The following is a 12498-nucleotide window of genomic DNA, read 5'->3' on the forward strand; positions in this document are numbered from 1 at the left end:
CTATCATCAGAGGTATGTATGTATGTATCCCAATTTCTTCACAAATTATCGCTTACATGGACAGAAAAATCATGGACTGCACTACATTCTTCGAAATTATCTCAGGTAGAAGTAATTTCATGAAGCTGCCGATCAATAACAGTATTACTGAAGAGAAGAAGAGAGGTTTGTGATCGAGAGCGCTAAATTTTAGAATGTTCAAGAACAGTTGAATTATTAAATTTGATTTCTTCATGTCGAAAAGCCTATGACGGATTTACCAGCAGGCGGAGTATGTAGGCAACAATTTTTATTTGTTTAGATTTAAGAAAATCCACAAAAGTTCACAAAATTGTTAGTTAGGGAACAAATATTAATAAAATGTTAGCTTATTAACCATTTACTTCATTTTAAAAACTTTTTTTATGATAAAGGAAAGGGTTAAAAAAAAATGAGAAAGTGCATGTATTTTTAATGAAGTTACATGATTCTTCCAATAGATTTTCAAGTTTCTACCCAATGTGAGGTCAATCCATCTGAAAATTGTCCACAATACGAATTTTTCGTTCGCGTGAAAATAAAAATATATGGGAAGGATTTATTTACGCGAAGTTTAGGATAAGGTTGATCATCTTCTTCTTCTTCTTTATTGGCATAGACACCGCTTACGCGATTAAAGCCGAGTTAACAACAGCGCGCCAGTCGTTTCTTCTTTTCGCTAATAATATATTCCAAGCGAAGCCAGGTCCTTTTCCCCTTGGTCCTTCCAACGGTGTGGAGGTCTTCCTCATCCTCTGCTCCCCCCGGCGGGTACTGCGTTGAATACTTTCAGAGCTGAAGTGTTTTCGTCCATTCGGACAACATGACTTATCCAGCGTAGCCGCTGTCTTTTAATTCGCTGAACTATGTCAATGTCATCATATATCTCATACAGCTCATCGTTCCATCGAATGCGATATTCGCCGTGGCCAACGCACAAAGGACCATAAATCTTTCGCAGAACTTTTCTCTCGAAAACTCGCAATGTCGACTCATCAGTTGTTGTCATCGTCCAGGCCTCTGCACCATATCGCAGGACGGGAATTATGAGTGACTTATAGAGTTTGGTTTTTGTTTGTCGAGAGAGGACTTTACTTCTCAATTGCCTACTCAGTCCGAAGTAGCACCTGTTGGTAAGAGTTATCCCGCGTTGGATTTCTAGGCTGACATTGTTGGTGGTGTTTACGCTGGTTCCAAAATAAACGAAATTATCTACGACTTCAAAGTTATGACTATCAACAGTGGCGTCAGAGCCAAGTCGCGAATGCGAAGACTGTTTGTTTGATGACAGGAGATATTTCGTTTTGACCTCGTTCACTGCCAGACCCATTTGCTTTGCTTCTTTGTCCAGTCTGGAGAAAGCAGAACTAACGGCGCGGGTGTTGAGGCCGATGATATCAATATCATCAGCATACGCCAGCAGCTGTATTTGTTATATGCCTACTGTACACTCTTATAAAAGATTGTACCTGTTTGATTACGCTCGAATTATTTTCTCCAGCAGCAGATTGAAGAAGTCGCACGAAAGGGAGCCGCCTTGTCTGAAACCTCGTTTGGTATCGAACGGCTCGGAGAGGTCCTTCCCGGTCCTGACGGAGCTGTCAACGTCAGTTACACAGCCGTATCCGTTTTCCGGGAATACCATATTCAGACATCGCGGCATAAAAGCAGCACCTTTTCGTGCTGTCAAAAGCAGCGTTGAAATCGATGAAGAGGTGGTGCGTGTCGATTCTCCTTTCACGATTCTTTTCCAAGATTTGGTGCATGGTGAATATCTGGTCGGTTGTTGATTTGCCAGGTCTAAAGCCACACTGATAAGGTCAAATCAGTTTGTTGACGGTGGGCTTTAATCTTTCACATAATCGGTCACATCGGTGACTAGATCACTTTTGGGGGTTCTACATGAGTATGCACCCGTCTTGAAACCTTCTGTAAGTCGCCGCATTTTTTCGTAGAATTTTCGAGTATTACCCCTGACGGCCAGCTTATCAAGCTCTTCATACTCATGCATTTCGGCCTCTTTCTTTTTCTTTCTGCAAATGCGTCTCGCTTCCCTCTTCAACTCTCGGTACCTATCCCATCCCGCACGTGTTGTGGTCGATCGTAACGTTGCGAGGTAGGCAGTCTGTTTTCTCTCCGCTGCGACACGGCACTCCTCGTCATACCAGCTGTTTTTTTGCATTTTCCGAAAACCAATGGTTTCAGTTGCAGCTGTACGTAAAGAGTTTGAAATGCCGTCCCACAGTTTCCTTATACCGAGTTATTGACGAGTGCTCTCAGAGAGTGCAAGTCGAGTAGAAAATCGTTCGGCTGTTGTGATTGCAATTTCTCGACGTCGAACATTCCCTGTGTTTGTTGGCGTGCGTTTTTTGCTGCAAAAAGATAGTGGTCCGAGTCGATGCTGGGACCTCGGAGCGTACGCACGTCTAGAACACTGGAGACGTGTCTTCCGTCTATCACAACATGATTGATCTGATTGGCGGCTTTTCGATCCGGAGACAGCCAGGAGGCTTGATGTATTTTCTTGTGCTGGAAACTAGTACTACAGATAACCGTATTTCGGGCCCCGGCGAAGTCAATCAGCCTCAGCCTTTACCGACCGTAGTCCCAAACATACCTTCTTTGCCCACCCTGACGTTAAAGTCACCAAGCACGATTTTGATATCGTGGGGGGGGGCAGCTCTCATAAGTGCGCTCCAAGCGCTCATAGAAGGCATCTTTGGTCTCATCGTCCCTGTCTTCCATTGGGGCGTGGACGCAAATCAGTGATATGTTGAAGAACCTTGCTTTGATGCGGTTTGTGGCTAGACGTTCATTCACCGGAGTGAATGATAGTAGTCGCTGACGGAGTCTTTCTCCCACCACGGATCCCACACCAAAATTGCGCTCCTTTATATGGCCTCTGTAGAAAATGTCGCAAGGACCTACTCGTCTCTGTCCTTGTCCCGTCCATCGCATTTCTTGGACGGCGGTGATGTCAGCCTTTATCTTTACGAGAACATCAACCAGCTGGGCAGCGACACCTTCCCAATTAAGTGACCGGAAATTTCAGGTGCATGCCCTGAATTCGTTTTACCATGGTCGTCATCAAAAGGGGGGTCACTCATCCGAGGCTTGTTGTTTCTTTTCATTGGGTGCGTTTTCTACGTGGCGGATCCTAAACCCACAACGCTGTGGAGGGGATGTTTCTTCTCACTTTAGTTCACCTTCAAAAGGATGTTCTTAGGCTACTCAGAGGATACTTGGTCAAAGACCGGAAGTCGTGAACTGCTTGAGCCATATGTAAAATAATCGTTTCTGGCCACTCCCAAGTGAATGGCGATCAGAGAACTTTCCTCACTTGCGTGAACTTCTACACATGACTCCATCCTACAAATTATGCACATACCCAATACGAGTTTCGAAAATTTGACATAATCTTAAATATTTAACAAAATTGAAATATAGTTATGTTTACAGTGCGATTCGATGTTACTCCTCATACATATATGTATGTATGTACATGTATCCATCGAGGTATTTAGATCGTCAAAAACTGCCCAACCAACATAATGGTAAGCGTTTTGTAAATTAAGATTGCAGCAAGCTTGCATAAATAAGAGTTTTGCAACATGTCATTTTCGACGTTAGAAATTGTGCTGATAAGTTGTGTTAAATTGTTTTTAAAATTGTTAAATTAGGTGCGTTTGATACTTTTAATTACACAGGCCAACACTCAATTTGCTTCTTTGAATTTATCAACTGATTCTAGTTAATTTGGGTGCGCCGTATTCAAATCTGTAATCAGTTTGTCTCTATCAGCTCTAGTTTTCATGACATAGCTTTTTTATGCCCTCCTCTTAATTTATGACCTGAAAAAAAATGTACGCGCTTAAAAGTTGTAAGACTAAAGTTTTTATATCGTCAACATCGCACTCGAATTGCAGCCATATCAACATAATGTGTACAGTCTGTCAAGTAAGAGCGTGGTTGACTTTACCGACAGTTAATGAAAGATTTCGCTTTAATTCCTTCGCCAACCGATAGAGGGAAGCTTTGTCTTTGATACATTGTCAACAAAGGTTTAGTTGTCGTTGATTTTTTGAAAGAAAATCACGTTAAACGCCATGAGTGCTAAGTACGCGTAGCGTTACGAAGCTGTGTTCCGTTGCATCCACCCGAAAGGTCCCAAAATGTCGCAATCAGCGGCTGCTAAATATATGAGAAAATCGAAGGCATTTATACAGAAGTGGATACAGCGACACATAGTGGCTAAAAATGTCGATGATTTACCAGAACGTGGTTCGAAATCTATGATAATATTGTAAAATTTATATCATAGCGGGGTGACTGAAGTATATACTTTCGCGTAGTACTCATTTCTGTGTACGTAATATTATATAATATTAACTAGTTATTTATTAAAACAGTAATTTTTGAAATAAAAATGAATCGCCAAAATGTATGTACGCTCATCACTTTAATACGACTGAACTAAATTTGATAATTCTTTTTTAAAATGTTCGTTGAGGTTCAGGGATGGTTTATGCGGAGAAAAAAACTCGAAAAATTGCCGGAAAACCCCTAAAAACGGTCCTTTTCTTTTTCCCATAGAAACGAATGAATGTTTGTTTATTAACAACGCTAAGAGAACGGCTGAACCAATATTGATGAAATTTTAAGAGGTTGTTCGTCGTGGATCGGGAAAGGTTTAGAAATAAAGAACCTGTATGTCTTTCACGAGGAAAAGTCGGAAAATTGAACAATTCCAAAAAGTTAATTTTACAATTTTACAAATGTTTTTATTAAATTTTTTTGTTTTGTTTTTAAATTATTTAAATCTTTCAAATTTGGCGTTTGCTTCAAAAATTTTTGAAAATTATTCCGTGAAAATGTTATGTGTTTTTCACACAAAGTGATCAATTACAGCTTGAAATTTGTCACGATGCCATGAAGAGGTCGCGCTTATATCGGTCGGCGTTCTTTTGGCATCAACATACATTAGCAGCCCAAGCCACATGAACGAGTACTCCCAGGATGCGATGTTATACGTGCGGTATTATGGGTCGCGATCAATCAGAAAGCGATCGTCACGATGTCATAGCAAGACTTTTCAACAGCTTCCATGGACATTATCTTGAAGCAACGCCCTATGTTGAGTGGCAAAAGAGAGGTTTGCCGCACGCACACATTCTTCTTTGGATGGTGGAAGGTGGTTACACCAGATCAAATTGATGAAATCATTCAATAATGCGGCAATTCCTGATGCAAAGAAAGATCCAGTATTATACGAAGTGATGAAAACCAATAAGGTTCATGGACCTTGCGGACACCACAACACCACTTCGGTTTAAATGTCTGTAAATAAATGCACGAAACAGTATCCACGTACTTTTCTTTCGGAAACACAAACTAGAAATGATGGATATCCACTCTATCGGCGTTGCTCACCAGACGACAATGGCAGAACATTTAGCATTCAATTTAGAGGCGTGAGTATCGAAGTTGACAACACATGGATCATATTCGCCACTGTAGTCTAATTCACAATCAAAATTCATGTCAATGTTGAGTATTGGTGTAATCGATAAAATACGTTTGTAAGTACGTCACCAAAGGAAGCAACATGGCGATTATTGGTCTTGAACGATACGGTCGATACGTGAACTGCAATAAAGCGCTTTGTAGGATATTTAGTTTTGCAATTCATGAACGTTTTCCGACTGTTGTGCGTCTCGCAGTTAATTTGGAGAATGGCCAAAGAGTGTATTTCATCCCAGAGAATACAGTATAGCCAGTGGAAACATCGCCAGCAACAAAATTAACATTGAAGTCTTTTCTTAACTTTCGTCAGTGATGTATTCGTTAGAACATTGCTCTATTCGAAAATACCTTGATATTATACATGGAATGCATCGTCGAATAGTTACGCAGAAAGCAAGGCCAATCAGTAGATTGACATCCAGTTGTCTTATCCACGAATGCATTAGGACGAATTTACACAATCTACCCGAAAAATTACGATTGTTTCTACCTTCAGCTGCAATTGATTAATGTACGCGGTTTAACTTCATTTGAGTCTTTGCGTACTGTGAATGCTACGGTATGTGCAAGTTTTGGAGAAATAAGCCAGCAATTACATTTGCTGGAACACGTTAATCACTGGAATGAAAATGAAGTTCGCATACTTTTCGATATAATCATCGACATTGTCAAAGACATTTTACATCGTCTTCGCTAAAAATTGGAAATGGTTCAATTTCGGTTGATACTTCCGGTGGTTCGATATCAATTCCATCTTCCCTTTATCAATTCACGAAGGATAAACTCATCACAAATGTTCGGACATTGGCCAAATTATCATAACTACGATTCCTTAAGTGCACGCACAATGATAGCTGCCTAAAATACCGATGTTGTTGACTTCAACTGGAAGATTCAAGATCAAATTCCGGGAGACTTGCGCTCATACAAATCGATCGATCGTCGTGACAATGAAGACGTTGTCGTGAGTTATCCAGTGGAATTTCTAAATTTTTTGAAGAGGCTTGGTATGCCACCATCATTTGCGTCTCATAGTTGGATCTGTCGTTATTATGTTTCCCAATCTTCATGCGCCGAAACTGTGTAATGGAACCCGACTGATAGTGGCGCACCTATCGAATACAAAGGAGAGAATGCTTGATCCTACGAATTCCTTTGAGTTCTAACGATTTGCCATTTCAGTTCAATCGTATTCCGTTTCCAGTGAAAATTGAATTTGAGATGACAGTCAACAGGACCTAAAGATAGTCGCATAGTGTGAGGCATAAATGTGGAAATGCTACGTTTTTCAGACGGCCGTAGCGTGCTCACGAATTGGAAAACCATCTTTTCTGTACACCGGAACAGAAACCGAAAAATGTTGTTTATAAAGCTGCGTTACATTGAAAAAAAAAAATGAAATGATAAATTTAACTTTCTTTTCATTTCAAACGATATAAGTAATTTAACGCAGGACAACGGCTGCGGGGTCAGCTAGTTTAAAATAAAAATTTCTTAGGTAAAAATCCAGCATAAAGTGAAAAATGTGGATGTATTTAGATGTGTATAGTTTAATTTAATAAATTTGAAGTAAAAGTGTGTTGGTGTGGGTGGTCGAATATCTCGTAAACTAAGCGTTTGCGGAACTTATAACCCTTACATTTTTTAATCAGGAGCACTTCCTCTTTCCCTATCGTTACTGCCATTCGTCGTTGGTGAAATACGTTTACTAGGTTTCTAGTTACATTTTTATATTCATATTTAAATTCTATTGCAGAAACTTTCGCTGAAAATGGAGGCGTAGAAGAGGACTTTGTGTTTGCTTCTATGTCATATTTCCAGTACGCAAAAAATCGTATTAAAATTAAAGGAACAAAAAAAGTTAACTAAAATAGTACTAATGCTTTTTCAAATGAAATAACAATGAAGTTGCTAATTTTACCTTTTAATTTAATATTATTATATTAAAAAAAAAATAATATTATAAATTATTTTTTAAATGTATCAATAATAAAAACATATCTAAAACAAAGTAAATGTTTAAAATGCTTACAAATTTCATATAAAATACGTGTTTTTTAAGCATGTAGAAAACGTGTAATTACGTTACTTAAAAAACATGTTTTGCAATTGTCTTTTAAACGCTTATAATTTTGGGTGCTTTTCGATTATAAACCCCTTGCTTTGATGTCTTTTGTAAAGGTCACAGCAGTATTTTAAAAGTATTTTACTTACATACATATGAACGCTCATAAAACGCCTATTTTTATATGTAAATGATGGCTAGGTGAGATCGATATAATTAGAATGGCTATACAAGTCAACAAACTTTATAAGCAAAGTATTTTATCAAATTTAATTCTTGGGTTTTCATATTCACCAACACCTCTTTTTCTTATATCCAAAATCTGAACGAAGGATACAAGTAATTACGTACGAAAAACAAATTTTCAATTCAATATTGTTTTGTTTCAGTTCTTAATTAAGGATTTGACACGGTATCATTGTTAACATTCACGACATTAATCACATTAACGATACGCGCGATTCGATGAAACTTAGAATTTTATTGATAGATGATTGTATACTAAAGTATCAAAATACATACATATATAGGCGGCAGAAATAGAGGCAAAATTACGATTCTACGATTCTTTTGGCGGCTCGATTTGATGATGCGGATGCATAGAGAAACATCTCAGGATAAGTATGTTACAATATCCAGTGCAAGTGTCACTCTAGATTATATGGCCATCTGTTGTTGTTGTTGTAACGGATACATAATCGCCGGTTGGCTAGTAAGGTTCAGGTAAGTTGTCATCGAGATCTTCTAACGGAAGGCCCAGGAAAAGCGCTTTTCGACGACGGCGTAGGACCATAGGGAGAGTGGTGTTAGATGAGTGGGGTTGGTTGGGTATGCAAAGAGATGGTTGGAGTCTTGCGGGGACTCCTGGCATGCTGGACATATGTTTGGTATGTTGAGATACATTCTGCATAAGTAGGAGCTTAAATTGCTGTATGAAACATTCTTCAAATATTAAGCTCATATGTAATTCTTTAAAAACAATTCGCACAACGTTAGATATAAAACAATCTCTCTTTATTTAAATTAACAAATCAATATCTTAAGTTTAAATAATTTCCGAGACGTACTCTCTAGATTAACATTAAGCAAATCTAAAATTCATTCAAACTAATGCCATGGCACTTGATTTGGGTTACTAATTGAACCTTTTTTATAGTATTTGGCAGTTGCAGCAGCAGAGACAGTCATTACCGGGGAATTTAGACTTGGTTCGTAGGACGGATAACTTCCTTCCGCTTTTATTACGGCGGCACATTTCCAATCCTTGGTATAATTTTCTACGCAAACATAAAAAAATTTAATATTTATGGTATCACTCCATATATTAAAATACTTCTCCAAATTCGCACACATCCATCATCGCCAGTTGAAATTAACATTGTCGCTAGCATATTCCAACAAACTCTCCAAACAGGACAGTTATGATCACTAAATTTGGTTGCTTGTATATCAAGTTTAGTGTTTGCGGATGCATCTCTAAATAAATAGTTTTAATTAACATAATAAAAACATTTTGGATAATGATCTAAATACTTACGTCACTCCTCGGATATTGACAATATATAAGTCTTTACTTGCTACCGCGAGCATATGAAATGTCCTACCAGGATTAGGTGCAAACGCTAAATCAGTAACTGGTTGTGTGATTTCATTAATTGCATCTGTTTTAACCCATTTGCGAGTTTCACTATATGCAAAAATAAAAACTTTTCCGGTATGTGTAGCTGTCTCGTCACTTCCCGCCTACAAATAGTTTGATATATATCAAGTGTTCATATAAAAATATAAGTATATACATATACACATTATTTCTGCTGAAATAATAATGAAGTGTTATAACTCACCGCTAAAAGTTGTGAAGATAACATGTATGTTGAAGTATTCCATGATATGCAACTCAATGGCAATTTATTAGCAATTTCATGCAAAACAGGCCATTGGGTGAGGTTCATTATGTCTGGTGCTTCATAAATCCTAATTATACCATCAGCCGATGTTGTGGCCAACATTAGTCCCAAATATTTAGGAGCAAATTTAACATCAGAAACGCTTGTACGTGAATCATCCAGAGTCATTCGACGTACCCAACGACGTGAAGGAGTCGATAGGGATGCAACTTTTTCTCCAACTATTTCTTCCCACACAGACGCCGTTCGATCAAATGAGCATGTAACTAGAACTTGCCCAAATTCTGGATGAGCCCAGGAGATTCGCCAGATAGAACCGGAATGTGCTTTCCAATTACTGGATTCAATCCAATTGCCTTTTTCGTCTTCATCCCAAACCTTTGGTAATAAAAAAAAACAAAAAACCCTAGTCTTAACAAGAATAGTCGGCATATGTAAGTCTTTTGGAGTACAAACCTTTACGGTTTGGTCACTAGAGCAAGTTGCCATTCGTCGACCGTAATAATCAAATGCGACATCGTGGATGACATCTTTGTGATCTGCTGATATCAGTTCGACTTCAAACATTTCCACAATATAAACAAAGTTAAAATGCACAACTTAGCGCGCGATGTACATTGACTAAAATGTAAAATAATTGATGAAAAAAATTAACTCAAATGTCACAGTATGCAGATAACACAGGGTGACACAATAAGAAAACTTTTTTTAACCAATATTAGAAAACGAATAAGTTATACGTCGATAGTGTTTGCGCTATTATATTGGTCGTCTAGATCCTAGCTTAGGCAACAGTTAAATATTTACAACAATTCTAATAATAGTAGAAAAAGCAAAGTAGTATATTTGTGTTATTTATGCATGTCAAAATAAACAACATATTTTTATCGAGTCAGTAAATATTGCGAAATGCTAAGAAAGAAAGCGGAAAGTACTATAAAGTTTCTGTTTCAACGGGTGCGCAGGAATTTGACCCTCACATAAAACTCCCTATATCTACGACTTTATTCTCTGTTCATATAAATTGTACATATCGTCATCTGAAATGCAATATAACGTATCATCAAAATATTCGAAATTGGGTGTCTTATTGATTACGCTTCACTACTTCAAATTACAATCATAATATCACATATATTCAACATTTTCAGGTTTTACGCTCAGATATAAACCAGTTTAAACCAATATTAAATTTTTTTCACTCATGTTCCATTTTATTTCGTGTTTCATTCATTTCCGAAAATGTTACGTTATTTTGCATTTCAGGCGACGATATAAAATCATACTATGAGAAATTGTAGCTTGCTGTTAATACTTATCCAATAAATAAAAGAAGTATTTCGTAAATACATATATAGAACATATGTATGTATGTATTTATAAGCATTATCCCATAATAGATACAATTCAATTGGTATTTTAACAACTTTAAACCAACCATCCTATTAACGAAGACACATTACTTTTTTTCCTTGTTGTGAGTACTACATACTAACTAGAAACTACTCGATATAAAACAACCTTAAAATATATAAAATAAATTTCCTGTGCTGCCCGGCACACACACTAGCATATTTTTTATACATTTATGTTAATGCCAAGGAACTTGGCTAGGATTGCTAATTGTTCCTTTTTTATAATATTTCGCAGTAGCAACTGCAGCGGTAGTAAAAGTCGGGGAGTTAAGATTTGTTTCGTATGGCGATAAACTTCCTTCCGCTTTTAAAACGACAGCACATTTCCAGTTCCTTGTATAATTCACTACAAGAACAGAGGATATAAAAAGATTTTAATATTTTCAGCAATAAACTTACATCGCCAAATACGAACGCAACCATCGTCACCAGTAGATATCAACATCGTTCCCAGCATGTTCCAACACACTCTCCAAACGGGACAATTATGATCACTAAACCTTGTGGTTTGGGTTTCAAGTGTCATATTCGAAGTAGAATCACTAAATTGATAAAATCTTATATATTAAATATTCCATTTCATCATATAGTTATATACTTTTGTCCACGAATGTTTACAATGAATAAATCCTTACTAGCAACAGACAGAATATGAAATCTCCGACCGGCAGCAGGAGCAAACGCCAAATCAGTTACTGGCTGATTTATTTCACTTATAGTTTCCACTTCAGCACACTTTCTTGCGCTTTCATTGTATGCAAATATAAATACTTTACCTGTATTCATTGCTGTATCATCACTACCAGCCTGTAAAAACTTATTTAATATACAGAATTTTACCCTTTTCCCTTAACTTACCGCTAAAAGATGTGAGGAAAGTTTATATGTAGAAGTATTCCATGATATACAGGTTAAGGGCAATTTGCATGTTATTTCGTGCTGAACAGGCCACTGCGACAGGTTCATTATATCCGGAGCTTCGTATATTCGAATAATACCATCAGCGGATACTGTAGCTAGCAAAAGTCCTAAGTATTTGGGAGCAAATTCTATATCAGTTACACTTGTTCGTGAGTCTACAAGAGTCGTTCGCCGCACCCAACGACGAGCTGGTGTCATTGTGGCTGCTACTTTTTCACCAGCAACTTCTTCCCATACAGAAGCTGTGCGGTCAAATGAGCACGTAGCTAAAACTTGTCCAAATTCGGGATGTGCCCATGATATTCGCCAAATAGAACCAGAATGCGCCTTCCAACTACTGGAAACTGTTAACTTTCCGAATTCATCTTCATCCCATATCTAGAAATTTATGTATTACTCAAAAATAAAATAATTTTCCAACCTCTTACCTTTACTGTTTGATCACTTGAACAAGTACCCATTCGTCGACCGTAATAATCAAATGCGACATCATGGATTACGTCTTTGTGGTCAGCTGATATAGGATCGACTTCAAACATTTTGTAAATTAAACGAAGATGTATGTTTATTGACAACAATCTCAAATTATCGTAGCAATGTAGCAGAAAAGATACAAATTTATACTGTGAAATCCCACACAGGGTGCCAA

At 37.6% G+C, this 12498-nt stretch overlaps 2 protein-coding genes across 2 annotated transcripts; both read right to left on the reverse strand.

Moving 5' to 3' along the window:
- Positions 1-8598: 8598 nt before the first annotated feature.
- LOC105225410 (nucleoporin seh1) lies at positions 8599-10197 on the reverse strand. The gene is made up of 5 exons (XM_011203849.4): positions 9970-10197; positions 9451-9891; positions 9144-9349; positions 8940-9082; positions 8599-8883 (listed from the first exon to the last, which is right to left on the reverse strand). The coding sequence occupies exons 1-5, from the start codon at positions 10078-10080 to the stop codon at positions 8714-8716; spliced, it is 1071 nt and encodes a 356-aa protein (XP_011202151.1). The 5' UTR covers positions 10081-10197; the 3' UTR covers positions 8599-8713.
- A 654-nt stretch (positions 10198-10851) lies between these two features.
- On the reverse strand, positions 10852-12458 carry LOC105225411 (nucleoporin seh1). The gene is made up of 5 exons (XM_011203850.3): positions 12278-12458; positions 11787-12227; positions 11527-11735; positions 11328-11470; positions 10852-11274 (listed from the first exon to the last, which is right to left on the reverse strand). Exons 1-5 carry the CDS (start codon positions 12386-12388, stop codon positions 11105-11107), a joined length of 1074 nt encoding a protein of 357 aa, XP_011202152.2. The 5' UTR covers positions 12389-12458; the 3' UTR covers positions 10852-11104.
- Between the last annotated feature and the right edge of the window lie 40 nt (positions 12459-12498).

The sequence above is a fragment of the Bactrocera dorsalis genome, chromosome 3 (assembly GCF_023373825.1).
Source record: "Bactrocera dorsalis isolate Fly_Bdor chromosome 3, ASM2337382v1, whole genome shotgun sequence".
Lineage (NCBI taxonomy): Eukaryota > Metazoa > Arthropoda > Insecta > Diptera > Tephritidae > Bactrocera > Bactrocera dorsalis.

What these genes read in the sequence shown, in the direction of transcription:
- LOC105225410 (XM_011203849.4), bottom strand. Translation starts at nt 10,080, where the DNA reads ATGTTTGAAGTCGAACTGATATCAGCAGATCACAAAGATGTCATCCAC. An exon ending in TATCTTCACAACTTTTAGCG is followed by an intron (nt 9,350 to 9,450) that starts GTGAGTTATAAC and finishes AACTATTTGTAG; the next exon opens with GCGGGAAGTGACGAGACAGC. An exon ending in ATGTGTGCGAATTTGGAGAA is followed by an intron (nt 8,884 to 8,939) that starts GTATTTTAATAT and finishes ATGTTTGCGTAG; the next exon opens with AAAATTATACCAAGGATTGG.
- LOC105225411 (XM_011203850.3), bottom strand. Translation starts at nt 12,388, where the DNA reads ATGTTTGAAGTCGATCCTATATCAGCTGACCACAAAGACGTAATCCAT. An exon ending in GTAAACATTCGTGGACAAAA is followed by an intron (nt 11,471 to 11,526) that starts GTATATAACTAT and finishes TTATCAATTTAG; the next exon opens with TGATTCTACTTCGAATATGA. An exon ending in TTGCGTTCGTATTTGGCGAT is followed by an intron (nt 11,275 to 11,327) that starts GTAAGTTTATTG and finishes CTGTTCTTGTAG; the next exon opens with TGAATTATACAAGGAACTGG.